The following is an 11,811-nucleotide window of genomic DNA, read 5'->3' on the forward strand; positions in this document are numbered from 1 at the left end:
TCTTCCAGAAGGCAGAAGCTGAAAGAGATCATTTCCGGGGTGTGCACTATCCTGTGCTATCTCTGCAGCTTTCTTATAGCACCTGGAAGCATAGATTTGATCCAAGGTGGGAAGAATGCACCCAATTATTCTCTCCACAGTCTTTACAACCTTGGACAGCATTTCTTTCCCCTGACCGTGCAGCACTTGGTTGCAAGTGGCAAATAGCCTGGCACCTGGCACATTTTGAACTCTGTAGACAACACTGCGCGTCACCCCACACTTGCCAGTCCATTTTCCCCATCACCGGTTATTCCAAACAAGTCTGGTCTTTGGGGGAAGCATATTTGTTGCACAACACCTCCAGCTGCAAGAACGCAGTCTGAATTTGTTGCTAGGTAGCTTAATCCCACTGGAAAAGCATGGCATCCTGAAAGCGCCCATCTTCTGAAATAAGCAACATCTGTGGGACGTAATCCACCGGGAGCAGTCAAATACAACATTCCTTGTTTTCCTAGAGTGGACATGCGAGGGAATGTTTGGTCCAGCCAGTCGTAAACTTCCTTTCCTCCTGGCTGGGACATAACTTTCTTTGCATTTGACTAGAGGTGGGCGTGACCTTACCTGTCCAGGTAACGGAAAAGGACGCAGCACTCTCTCTCTTCCATCTTTCTTTCGTCGTGTGAGCTGCAGTGACTGCTAGCTTACAGTCACTGGGATTATACCCCCATATGGGGTAGATCCACATGTACTGTATATATCTGTAACTAAGTCTGCCTTCAGGGATCCATCTGTGAACTGATGTGAGTAAACTTCTTTTATATACTTTAAAACAAGATTGTGGTGTGTTTATTCTTTTTAAGAGGGATATAAGGGAACTTACCAGGAACATACAATTCAATACTGAATTTTATGATAGAGAGAGGCTTACACAAGCCTGCAACCAGCTATCCGCTGTGCATGCTTAAAAAGGGAATTGAAAACTTCGCTAAGTAAAGGAACTTACTAACACAAGTTAGGAAGGATATTAATAAACAATATATCATCTCCTGCCTCCCTGAACATTCCCACAACATCCACCTCAAACAAATTAGCCACCAGATCAGCTTCCTACTTCTAGGTATCTCAGGGCTTTGCCTTGGGAGAAGCGTTTCTGAAAAAAGAGTTTAAGCCAGCAAATCTCAGGCAGAGAGTGTGGGGGCGGGGAAAGAAAGCAGGCACATATGCTTTCCCATATGTCCACTGCAGCGAAACAATCCTTTTACTTCCTTGCCCCACTTTGCTTGCATTTAGGGCCTGCTACCAAGCCTCAGCGCTCTCTCTCTCTCTCTCTCTCTCTCTCTCTCTCTCTCTCTCTCTCCAGGACTGTTGCAATTTGCCTGACCGATCAGGGCAAATCCTCCAGAGAGCAGCTCTTCCCTAAGGGCCAGTTTCATGCTGTGTTATTATGCCGGACATAAGGGAAGCAGAAGAGCAAGTAAGAAGCGCTCAGGCCAGAACTGCGTGTTACATTGGTACGGTGGGGTTCTGCTGAGGAAGCAAAGCAAACTACATGCATGCCGGTCTTTCCAGACGGAAGCCGGCTGAGGGAAGCAGCTTGTAGGGACGGATGTCTGACAATGCTAGCAAAAAGTCTTCTTTGGGGAGGGAGGGGAGTTCTGATGCAAATTGGCCAGGCACGTTTGACTCAATTTCCCACACCATTTGTCTTCTTGGCAGCAACCTAGTTAAACAGATTAGCATTTTGAGCAGCCCAAAGAGTGCTGCTGACAACTGGGGGGATGCAGAAAGGCGATGGGCATGTAGAAAGAGGCAACAGACCACATAATGCATGTTTCCATGTTTCCCATGTGCCTGTCTGTTCCCAAACTCTCCTGTGCGACGGAGAGGCCATCGCAGATGCTACATACAGACCATTCCAATCTCTTCACAGGACCTCAGTTACGATGCTTTGCCGAAGATGTTGGTTCATACGTTCAGTGGTCAGTCATCAAGTGCATAGGAGTCAGACGAGGGAAGTGAATGTCCACAGAGAGCTTGAGCACAATCAAGTGATGTATGGGAGGGGAGGGGCACTTTGTTCACCTTTGGTCCCCACCCTGAACTCAGCTCTCACCTGTGGCTCCTAGAACCTGTCAGCATGCGACAGTGTGGTGTAGTGGTTAAGAGTGGTGGACTCGTAATCTGGTGAACCGGGTTCGCGTCTCTGCTCCTCCACATGCAGCTGCTGGGTGACCTTGGGCTAGTCAGACTTCTCTGAAGTCTCTCAGCCCCACTCATCTCACAGAGTGTTTGTTGTGGGGGAGGAAGGGAAAAGGAGATTGTTAGCCGCTTTGAGACTCCTTCAGGTAGTGATAAAGCGGGATATCAAATCCAAACTCTTCTTCTTCTTCTTCTTCTTCTTCTTCTTCTTCTTCTTCTTCTTCTTCAGTGACCACATCCGGGGAAAGAATCTTGGATTGGCCAGCTAAACTAGGTGGGGATAGCCAATGGATCTCAAACCCTTAGTGGGTTAGGGAATTCCTCTGCATGCAAAGACAGGGAACCAAAAGAGGAATCCAATAGAAGGCAGTTTCTACACGTGCTGTACAGGGAAGTGAGCTGCAGGTGTGGGGCTCGTCAACCTGAGAAGGTAGCCCATCCAGGAGAAGGGAAACTCTGTTCCTAAACCTCTGCTGCCTGGCAACTATACTCATCACGGGTGTAACCAGGATTTTTGTTGGGGGGTGGCAGGATTTTTGTGCCCCCCCAAACGATGTGATTGGTCAGTTAGTTATTTCTATTGTTTTACTTGATCTGGAGAGGGGCAGCTGCCCCCTTGGCTATGGCCATGACTCTTATAGGAGAAAAGCTTCCGGAGTAAACTCTAAGGAAAATTCTTTACCTGCTGTCTTGCGGGACATCTTCAGGAGAAGAAAAAGCTGAGGAGTAAAATTCTGCAGGAGGGGCACTATTGTTTTCTTTTGTTTTTGATTTAACTATTTATTTTGTGCTTTTATTTTGTATTTGTATATTGGGAACTCCCCTGAGATCTTCAGAAGAAGGGTGGTCCTCCTCTGAGGGCCTTCTGGCAGTTCCCTCATTGTGAGAAGTGAAGCTACAGGGAACCAGGCAGAGGGCCTTCTCCGTGGTGGCACCCGCCCTGTGGAACACCCTCCCATCAGATGTCAAGGAGATAAAGAACTCCACAAGTTTTAGAAGACATCTGAATGCAGCCCTGTATCAGGAGTTTTGAAATGTTTGATGTTTTATTATATTTTTATACATGCTGTAAACTGTCCAGAGTGGCTGGGGAAACCCAGCCAGTTAGTTGGGGTATTAATATTAATCCCTACACGAATCCGGAGTGGTGTCCCTAAAATGGTTCATGGTATCTTGTACGTCTCCTTCCAGAAACTCCTACAGTAAAGCTGGTGCCAAATATTGTTCCTATTTCCTTTGCCCCACATCTGCTAGGCCAGGAGTGGTGGGGTGGTCTTCACTGCAGCGCGTTTCTTCCTTTTCCGCAGTGGCGTACAGACGCGGAGCAAAAGGAGCGCAAGGGCGGAGACGAGGGGCAAGAGTTTGGGGTGAAGCGCGCGCGGCTGTGGGAAGGTGCACTTGCAGCACGCTCCTCGCTGGAAAGGCACCGTTGCCCGCCTCCCGGTCTTTAGCACATACTGGAACATCCCCCCACCAGCAGGCGGGCTGGCTGCTTAACCTCTGCAAAAGGACAAAAGCCTTTGGCCGGGAGGGTCCGCTCTGCAAAATCTGAAGCGTTGAAATCTTGTTGATTTCTGGTGCCTCTTGCGCCGGCTCCTTGGCTGGGGCAGCCCGATCCTCTTCATAAGGCGACTCTCCCTGTAATTTGGAGAGCACTTATTTCTGGAGCCTCTGCTCCTTGAACTTGGAAGCCAGCCCTTAGTAGCTTCAGTGGGGACGACCGTCTCGGATCGCCCAAGGCGCGTGGAGTTCTCCACAACTGGAGACCTTTAAGTCTGCCCTCCCCGCACACTTTGCGCCACACAACACTCCGCAACCTACTCCCTTTCTCGCCCCATGCTTCCGTTGCTGTCCCCTCCCCCCCCCCCCCAAAATACACCATTTGCGATGGCTCCTAATGCATCTCCCAGCAGCTTTGTTGATCTCTGGCCCGGGATCCAAAGCGGAGCAGCAGCAGCAGCAGAGAGGCCCGCGGGACTTCACGTGTAAGACTGCAAGCGCGCTAAGAGGCAGCTGCTTTTTGCAAGCCTGCCTTGCCTGCCTTCAGCGGCGGCGCTCCTAGCAGCGGCAGAGGCAGCAGTCGGAGGACGGGGAAGCCGGCTTTACAGGAGCTGCGCGCAGAGCAATGCTGCTGGGGCGCAGAGACGGCGCGCTCCCCTGAGCCTCGCCGCGCGCGTTGCGAAGGGAAGGGCGATGCACTGAGACGCCCCTTGCAAGCGGTGCGTCGGCTGGGGGGAGTTTTGCTGCTGCTTTCCTGCCTCTTCTCTCCCCCCCTCCACCCCACAGCAAAGGATTCTCTTGGCAAACGGAGCTCCCTTCTCTCTCCCCCACCCTCAAGCCCAGGGAGCTCCTCCGATGACCTGGGGACTTCGTGAAAGCCATGCGCCCCGACGACATCAACCCTCGCACCGGTCTGGTGGTGGCTTTGGTCAGCGTCGTCCTGGTGTTCGGCTTCATGTTCACGGTGTCCGGGATCAAGGGGGAGACTTTGGGGGACATCCCTCTGCTGGCCATCGGGCCGGCCATCTGCTTGCCGGGCATCGCCGCCATCGCCCTGGCGAGGAAAACCGACGGCTGCACCAAGTGGCCCGATAAGAGGGGGCGCCCGCCTTGCGGTGGCTGCTGCTGCTGTCGCAAGAAGCACCGAGACAAAGACGTGCTGGAGCTGCTGAGGACCCCGTCGGACCTGGAGTCCGGCAAGGGCAGCTGCGACGAGCTGGCCAAGAAAGCCTATGGAGCCAAGGACAGGAAGGGGAGCTCCCGAGGAGGAGAGGACGGCCTCTCCACTTGCACGACCATCACCACCTCCGCCGCCGTCGGGGAGGGCAGGGACTCTCTGCACAAAGCGGAGCAGGAGGAAAAGCTGAGATACTTGGAAAACTGCTGCCCGGAGATGCCTGGGAATGTCTTGGGGGCCAGAGCCACCCTTTTCAGTGCCTTAGAGGAGGAGAAGCAGCAGCAGCAGCAGCAGCAGCAGGAAGGATCTCCCGTCTTCGAAGGGGCCCCCGCGCTCCCGGGCGCAGAGGACACCGTTTCCGTGGCCCCTCTGAACAGCATCATCGTCTGTTCCTACAAGGACAGCAGCCCTTACGACAGGTACTGTTGCTATATAAACCCCAGCGAGGAAATCAGCTCGGATCACGAGACGATAGTTTGAAAAGACTTGGTGGACGGGTCCCCTTCTCCCCTCCCCTCTTTTTTATTTTTTAAAAAAGACTTTGACGAATGGGCGGTGTTGTTTCGAGCAAGTAATGAAGGAACCCTCCCAGCAGCCGGCTCTTTTAAAACAAAAATAATAACTGGTAACAATAGTAATAATAGTAATAATTAATAATAATAATATTGGCTGGATTTGCACTGCATGGGACAATTCTCATAGCTATTAACTAACTTTTTTCTAAACCCCAACAACCTGGTATGTGACTGATACTCAAACCTTTTGTGCCTGGGAAAACAACTTTATTTAGTTATTAATTTTGGTTTCTTGTTAAAAGTAATAATAAGCATGTTTCAGGAGAATCAGTCTTTTCTATCATGATTTGTCAGCTGGGTGTGTGTGCGTTGCCGAACCTTGCAGGGATTGGGGGGCTGGTGGAGTGGGTGGGGATACTCTTGCTGCTCAAAAGTAAAGCAGAAATCAAATGTCAGGAGTTCTTCTTGGAAGTGCAAGATATTCAGAGCTCTGCCTCTTCCACTGACTTCTGAAAGCACTGATAAAGAGACCAGGTGCAGTTCAATGTTTTCTTTTAAGATGCTTCCATCTGGTGAAATGGGGCGGAGGGTGGGGAGAGTCAGGCTGGCCCTAAGTTTTCAGTTTTGGGTGCAGTAAGTTGCCTATTTAATGTGCTCTTGTATTCTCACTGCCTGGTGAGGAAAGAGGCGCTTGAGGATTTTCCGTGTCATGTGCCAAAATCAAGTGACCAGCCTTCGGAACGTTGGGCACGCACTTCCTTACACCGAGTCAGGCCATTGGTCTGTTTAGCTCAGTGCTGTTGACCCTGATTGGCTGCAGCTGCCCAGGGTTTCAGACTGGGGTGTCTCCTCACCCGGCCTGGAGATGATGTTGTTTAGTCGTGTCCGACTCTTCGTGACCCCATGGACCAGAGCACGCCAGGGACTCTTGTCTTCTGGCCTGGAGATACCGGGGATTAAACCCGGGGCATTCTGCATGCAGCCACTGATCTACTGCCCTTTTACATTGTACTACACACATTGACTTGTAGGGGGCGCCACTTGCTGTTCTGCCTCAGGCGGCAAAACATCCTGGCCCGGCCCTGTCATTTTTACCATTGTATGGATCAGGCAGGGAACTTCAGACAGCCCAGCAGGGACATTGTGTCAAATAAATTTGACCCATGATGATCTTGGAGACTGAGAACCATTTTTAACAGCCCAGTCAGTTGGTGGGAGTAAGGAGTCTGTATACACATTACCGTTTTCTAGTGTACCTGTGGTCCAGAGCTATCTTGTAGTTTTGCTTGTTTGTTTGAGAAATGCGGCTGTTTGTTGCATTTCCCTTTTCAAACCAACTTCAGTCCATCAGGAAAATGTAAGCCACATGCGCAATTAAGCTGAGACGTAGAAGGCAGCGCATGTGCATGGGTGGGTGACAACGCATGCACAGATGGCAACTTTGTGAATAGGAGTTTGGGGAGGGGGGTTGCAGGGGTGGGGAACCCAACAGGTAAAGACATCCCCGTCCCTTCTCAGGTGTGTACAACAACATGCAAAGGCGACTTAAAACACAGCAGGGCAGGAAATGAACTCACTGCGTTTTAAGTTGCTAATGTGTACTCAGCCTAAGAGAAATACAGTTAACCCTAGCAGCGGGGTTATTCGGGCTGAAATCCTATGCACACTTTCCTGGGCGTAAGTCCCATTGAACTCAGTGGGGCTTATGTCTTGGGTTGTAATTTATAGAATTGCTCTGACAAGATGGAAACATGATTCCCCCTTTTTACTTTTTGGTGTGTGTGTCTGCTTTTAATAACCCATCCTGGGTTTGCAACTATTTTCCCCCTCCATTGAATATTCAGTATAGTTTAAGTGTTACGTCATTGTTCTGTTGCACTGATATCTGGGGGGGGGGGAGCTGTGGGGGAGAGAGAATGCTATCCTTTTTTTTCAATGCAAGATTTCTAGTGAAATTGATCTGAAGCGTAGTGCAAGTAGCTTACGACAGGACAGCACCGCTGGTATTGACAGCACACCTGATTTTGACTTTAAAAGGCATATAGGGACAGGTGGAAAAGCTTTTGAGAGTCTGGAAAAGGGTTTTGGAAATGTGAATGGATACTTCTTTTTGACAAGTTATTGTTCATGGAGGAGAAGGAATATAAACGGATCTCAAAGGCCATATTAATATGCTGTCTTAATGGTGGCAATTTTTAAATCTGAATAAAACAAAACCCTGTGTTATGGTCCTCTGTTTTCAGCATTCACTGTGACTACTTTGAATGTATATACATATACATACAGTGGTACCTCGGATTACAAACGCTTCGGGTTACGTGTTTTCAGGTTGCGGACCGTGGGAAACCCGGAAGTACCGGAAAGGGTTACTACCGGGTTTTGCAGCTCGTGCATGCGCAGAAGCGCCAAATCACGCTTTGTGCATGTGCAGAAGCGCCAAATCGCATCATGCACGTGCGCGGGTGCAGCACCGCAGGTTACGAATGCTGTGGGTTGCGGATGTGCCTCCATCATGGATTACGTATGCAACCTGAGGTTCCACTGTACACTGGTACCTCTGGTTAAGTACTTAATTCGTTCCAGAGGTCCGTACTTAATCTGAAACTGTTCTTAACCTGAAGCACCACCTTAGCTAATGGGGCCTTCTGCTGCTGCGCCGCCGGAGCACACTTTCTGTTCTCATCCTGAAGCAAAGTTCTTAACCTGAAGCACTATTTCTGGGTTAGCGGAGTCTGTAACCTGAAGCGTCTGTAACCTGAAGCATATGTAACCTGAGGTACCACTGTATATATATAGCCAGATTCCTTCCCCATTGCCCTGTCCTGAACACTAATTGATTGTAAAATTATTGCTGGTGGTTTTGTTTGTTTGTTTTCTCCCACAGCTCAATCCCATCTTCCCTTCCTTTTCTCAACGCATTTGACAAACTGGCCAGTGAATCAAATGCTGTTTGAGTAGTATTCCTTGTTCCTCCCCTCATATGCTTCAGATATGCTGAATCCATCTTTTTTTCTTTTTAGGGCATGATATGTATTATTCAGTCAACATCGTATTCACTCACACCATTTCTTTTTAAAACAGAATCCATTTTTAAACCCTTTTTCAGAGTGGAGAGAAAGAGGAGGTTGGTTAGTGATGTCATTGGTCTTCTGCCAATCTGTGCTGTGCGCGGTGTGCTGAACTCAGAACTTCTCTCTCCCCGAAGCTCAGTCCGGAGGAGAAACAAAACATGGCGAGTGCCCCTCCGCAGGAAGCTTGCCGTTAGAATCATGTATGTGTATATGTGCACATGCTAGAGGTGGTGTGTGGAATTCACTGCCACAAGATTTGCTAGGATTAGATGAGTCAAGGGCTATTAATGTCTGTGATTGCTTTCAGGCCTTTTGGAGACATGGGGCAGTATATAAACAAATGCTAGCTGCTGGGGGAAAAGTCTCATGCTCATGCCTTTTTTGTGATATTTCAGAGATACCAGGCTGGTTAGAGCTGGGAACAGGATGCTGGGCTGGGTGGAATGTGGTCTAATCCATGTGTGGGTTCTTTTAAAGAAAATGTGACTGCACTTATGGAATGACCGGGCACTTGGCTCTAAGACCACTTCTCATCCAAATCAATGGCTGAATCTCTGCTCCAGCAGTAGTTTCCACAGCAGAATAAGACATGTGCACCTGTCTCCTTCAGAATTGTACCTCTTCAGTAGAATAATCTAGGGAATAGGGAAGGAGATAACTGAATAACCTGGATTAAAAAAAATTGACACGTTCCGTTCTAAAACCAGTGGCATCATCCATCCAAAACAGTTCATTTGGTTACCTTGCGGTGCTGATAATGCCCAAGGTTGCAGGTTCGATCTCCTTTTTGGGACAGCTGTGTATTCCAGGGGGTTGGGCTAGATTATGCTCAGCATCCTTTCCAACTCTACAGTTCAGTGATTCCATGACAACGAAGCAGTTTTAGGCCCCTTTGGTTTCAGTGGATGTATTGAGCATGTTTCTCAATCCTTCCAGTTGAAGCCTGTGAGGTTCAAAAGAGCTTAACTTTGGCTTGGCTGTGCACCTGGGTATCCACCCCCCTGGGTAACATTAAGGAAATTGTCAGATAGAGTTTTCGCACAAGGTGGGCTGTGTGCATCAATTCAGTTATCATTTGTCGCCATAGCAATGGAAGCAGGAACTTTCTGATGACTCAGCATAAAACATGTCGCTTGGAGGACCTCTCAAAGCCTGCAGGGAATGAGTCAGCAAAACCTATGTACATTATGTCTCCATTATATCATATGTGCAATACTGTATATGTACCAATATCTGATTTGGGATTTTATATGTGTTATATATTTAATCTATGCAGGATGCCTTTCAAGGGTTAATTGTGAGGAACAATATATTCAATAAATCCAGAGTAATTTGTACGTCCTGGGCTTTCCTTTGTAAGTTTGTCCGTGCTTCGTTTCTGTGGCTGATTGCACAGCTCTGAAAAGCCTCGGAGTTTTAAGAAAGAAAGAAAGAAAGAAAGAAAGAAAGGAAGGAAGGAAGGAAGGAAGGAAGGAAGGAAAATATCCGTACGAGCTCTTGTTTTCATCATACATAATTTACTCCAGACCACTTGATTGTCCAACCCTCCATTGAAGGCTTGGGATAATTCTGCAGAAAACTGACTTCTGATTTTTCCGTGTGGAGAGAGAGAGAGAGAGAGAGAGATGGTTTGCCTGGGCAACTCTCACACATGTGATGCTATCTAGCAGATAGACAGAAGTCCTCAGGCTCCTTCAGGGCCGTCTCGTTTTTGGAAACATTGTTACCGACAGTTATTTCAAAGGGAATTATCAAAGGGAGAGATGATGCTTTTCATTAGGGGTGTGAACTTTTCCTACTTGCTCTCCATAAAATTGTACAGCCATTTAGAGGGAAAAGCAGGGGAGAGTGAGACATTTACTCATCATTTGAAGGCTCACAGCAGACAACTACATAGACCAGACCACGTTCACTAAGCAGCGTTTTACAGGTTCATCCAAAAAGAGAGCTCATTTGGGGCCAACCTTTGCCCAGAGGAAGAGAGGCCGTCCATATCTGAGCTCCAGTGTTATAAACTCAGATAGCTTAGCTAATCACCAAATGGCACCTTTAACTTTGGTTCTGGTGGCCACTACCAAATGTCTAGGCACTTTTCTTTTTAAAAAAGAGAATTATTATTATTAATTTCATTTCTACACCACTTTATATTTCAAAGAAAGCATCTCAAAGCAGTTGAGATTGGATTAAAACATCAAATTATTTGATTAAAACATCAAATGAAACAATCCAGAGTAAAACAAATTCAAGTTTTAAGGAAAATAGTTCAGATCCTTCTCTAAGGGACATTTGGCTTTCCCCATATTTATTTGCCTACTTAATTTAGATAGCTGCCCCAGAGCAGAAGTACTCTAGGAGTAGTGGTTAAGAGTTTTGGACTAGGACCTAGGAGATGAAGGTTCAACTCCTCACTCACTGAGTGACCTTGGAGTGAGTCACCATATCTTAGCCTTTACAGTTGGCTGAAGGGAGAACCAAAAAGAGATTGGTTCAGGGGTAAAGAAGTTACGGTTAATGAATAAAATAAATAAATTACCGTATTTTTCGCTCCATAAGAGACACTTTTTTCCTCCTAAAAAGGGGAAATGTCTGTGCGTCTTATGGAGCGAATGTGTGGGTCCATCGCTGGTTCCCTTTCCGGCCCAGCCCCCTTGCCCAGGCCTCCATTGTTAAATGTTCTGCACACGGAGGCTGTTTGTTTCCCCAGCGACATGTGACTGGCTGATTAGATTACAGTGGTACCTCAGGTTACATACGCTTCAGGTTACAGACTCCGCTAACCCAGAAATAGTACCTCGGGTTAAGAACTTTGCTTCAGGATGAGAACAGAAATTGTGCTCCAGCGGCGCGGTGGCAGCAGGAGGCCCCATTAGCTAAAGTGGTGCTTCAAGGTAAGAATGGACTTCTGGAATGAATTAAGTACTTAACCTAAGGTACCACTGAATCTGTCTGGAAACTGTTGGAACGGATCTCTTTCCTTTCCTAAAGAAGCTGCAGAACTGTGAGTTGAACCCCATAAAAACAGGATTTTTTCCCCCTTTGCAAAGTAAGCTCAATAACTTTGAGCTGATCCTCAAAAAACCAGGGCTTTTCCCCTTTGCAAAAGAAGCTGCACAACTGTGAGCTGATCCTCAACCCCCCCCCCCGGGGCTTTCCCCCTTTCCTCCTCTAAAAACTAGGTGCGTCTTATGGTGCGAAAAATATGGCAGTTTAATGGTTGCATGGGGGTGTTTTCTCCTCCGTTAACACCAAGTGACAAGTTAGGCATCCCTCCTGAAATCACTGTAACTGCAAGTCCTGTCCAAATTATTCCCTGGTTGAAAGCTAGATCTGCCATTTAACAACTGTTCCTCTCCTCTCCTCTTGGTTC

The 11,811-nt window shown here is 47.9% G+C and overlaps 1 protein-coding gene across 1 annotated transcript; it reads left to right on the forward strand.

The window, feature by feature from the left end:
• The first annotated feature begins 3,805 nt into the window (after positions 1–3,805).
• On the forward strand, positions 3,806–5,700 carry TMEM215 (transmembrane protein 215). Its single transcript, XM_079959789.1, has one exon. The coding sequence runs from the start codon at positions 4,562–4,564 to the stop codon at positions 5,336–5,338; it is 777 nt and encodes a 258-aa protein (XP_079815915.1). The 5' UTR covers positions 3,806–4,561; the 3' UTR covers positions 5,339–5,700.
• Positions 5,701–11,811: the final 6,111 nt, after the last annotated feature.

This window comes from Podarcis cretensis (genome assembly GCF_951804945.1).
Source record: "Podarcis cretensis genome assembly, chromosome: 17".
NCBI lineage: Eukaryota > Metazoa > Chordata > Lepidosauria > Squamata > Lacertidae > Podarcis > Podarcis cretensis.

What these genes read in the sequence shown, in the direction of transcription:
- TMEM215 (XM_079959789.1), top strand. Translation starts at nt 4,562, where the DNA reads ATGCGCCCCGACGACATCAACCCTCGCACCGGTCTGGTGGTGGCTTTG.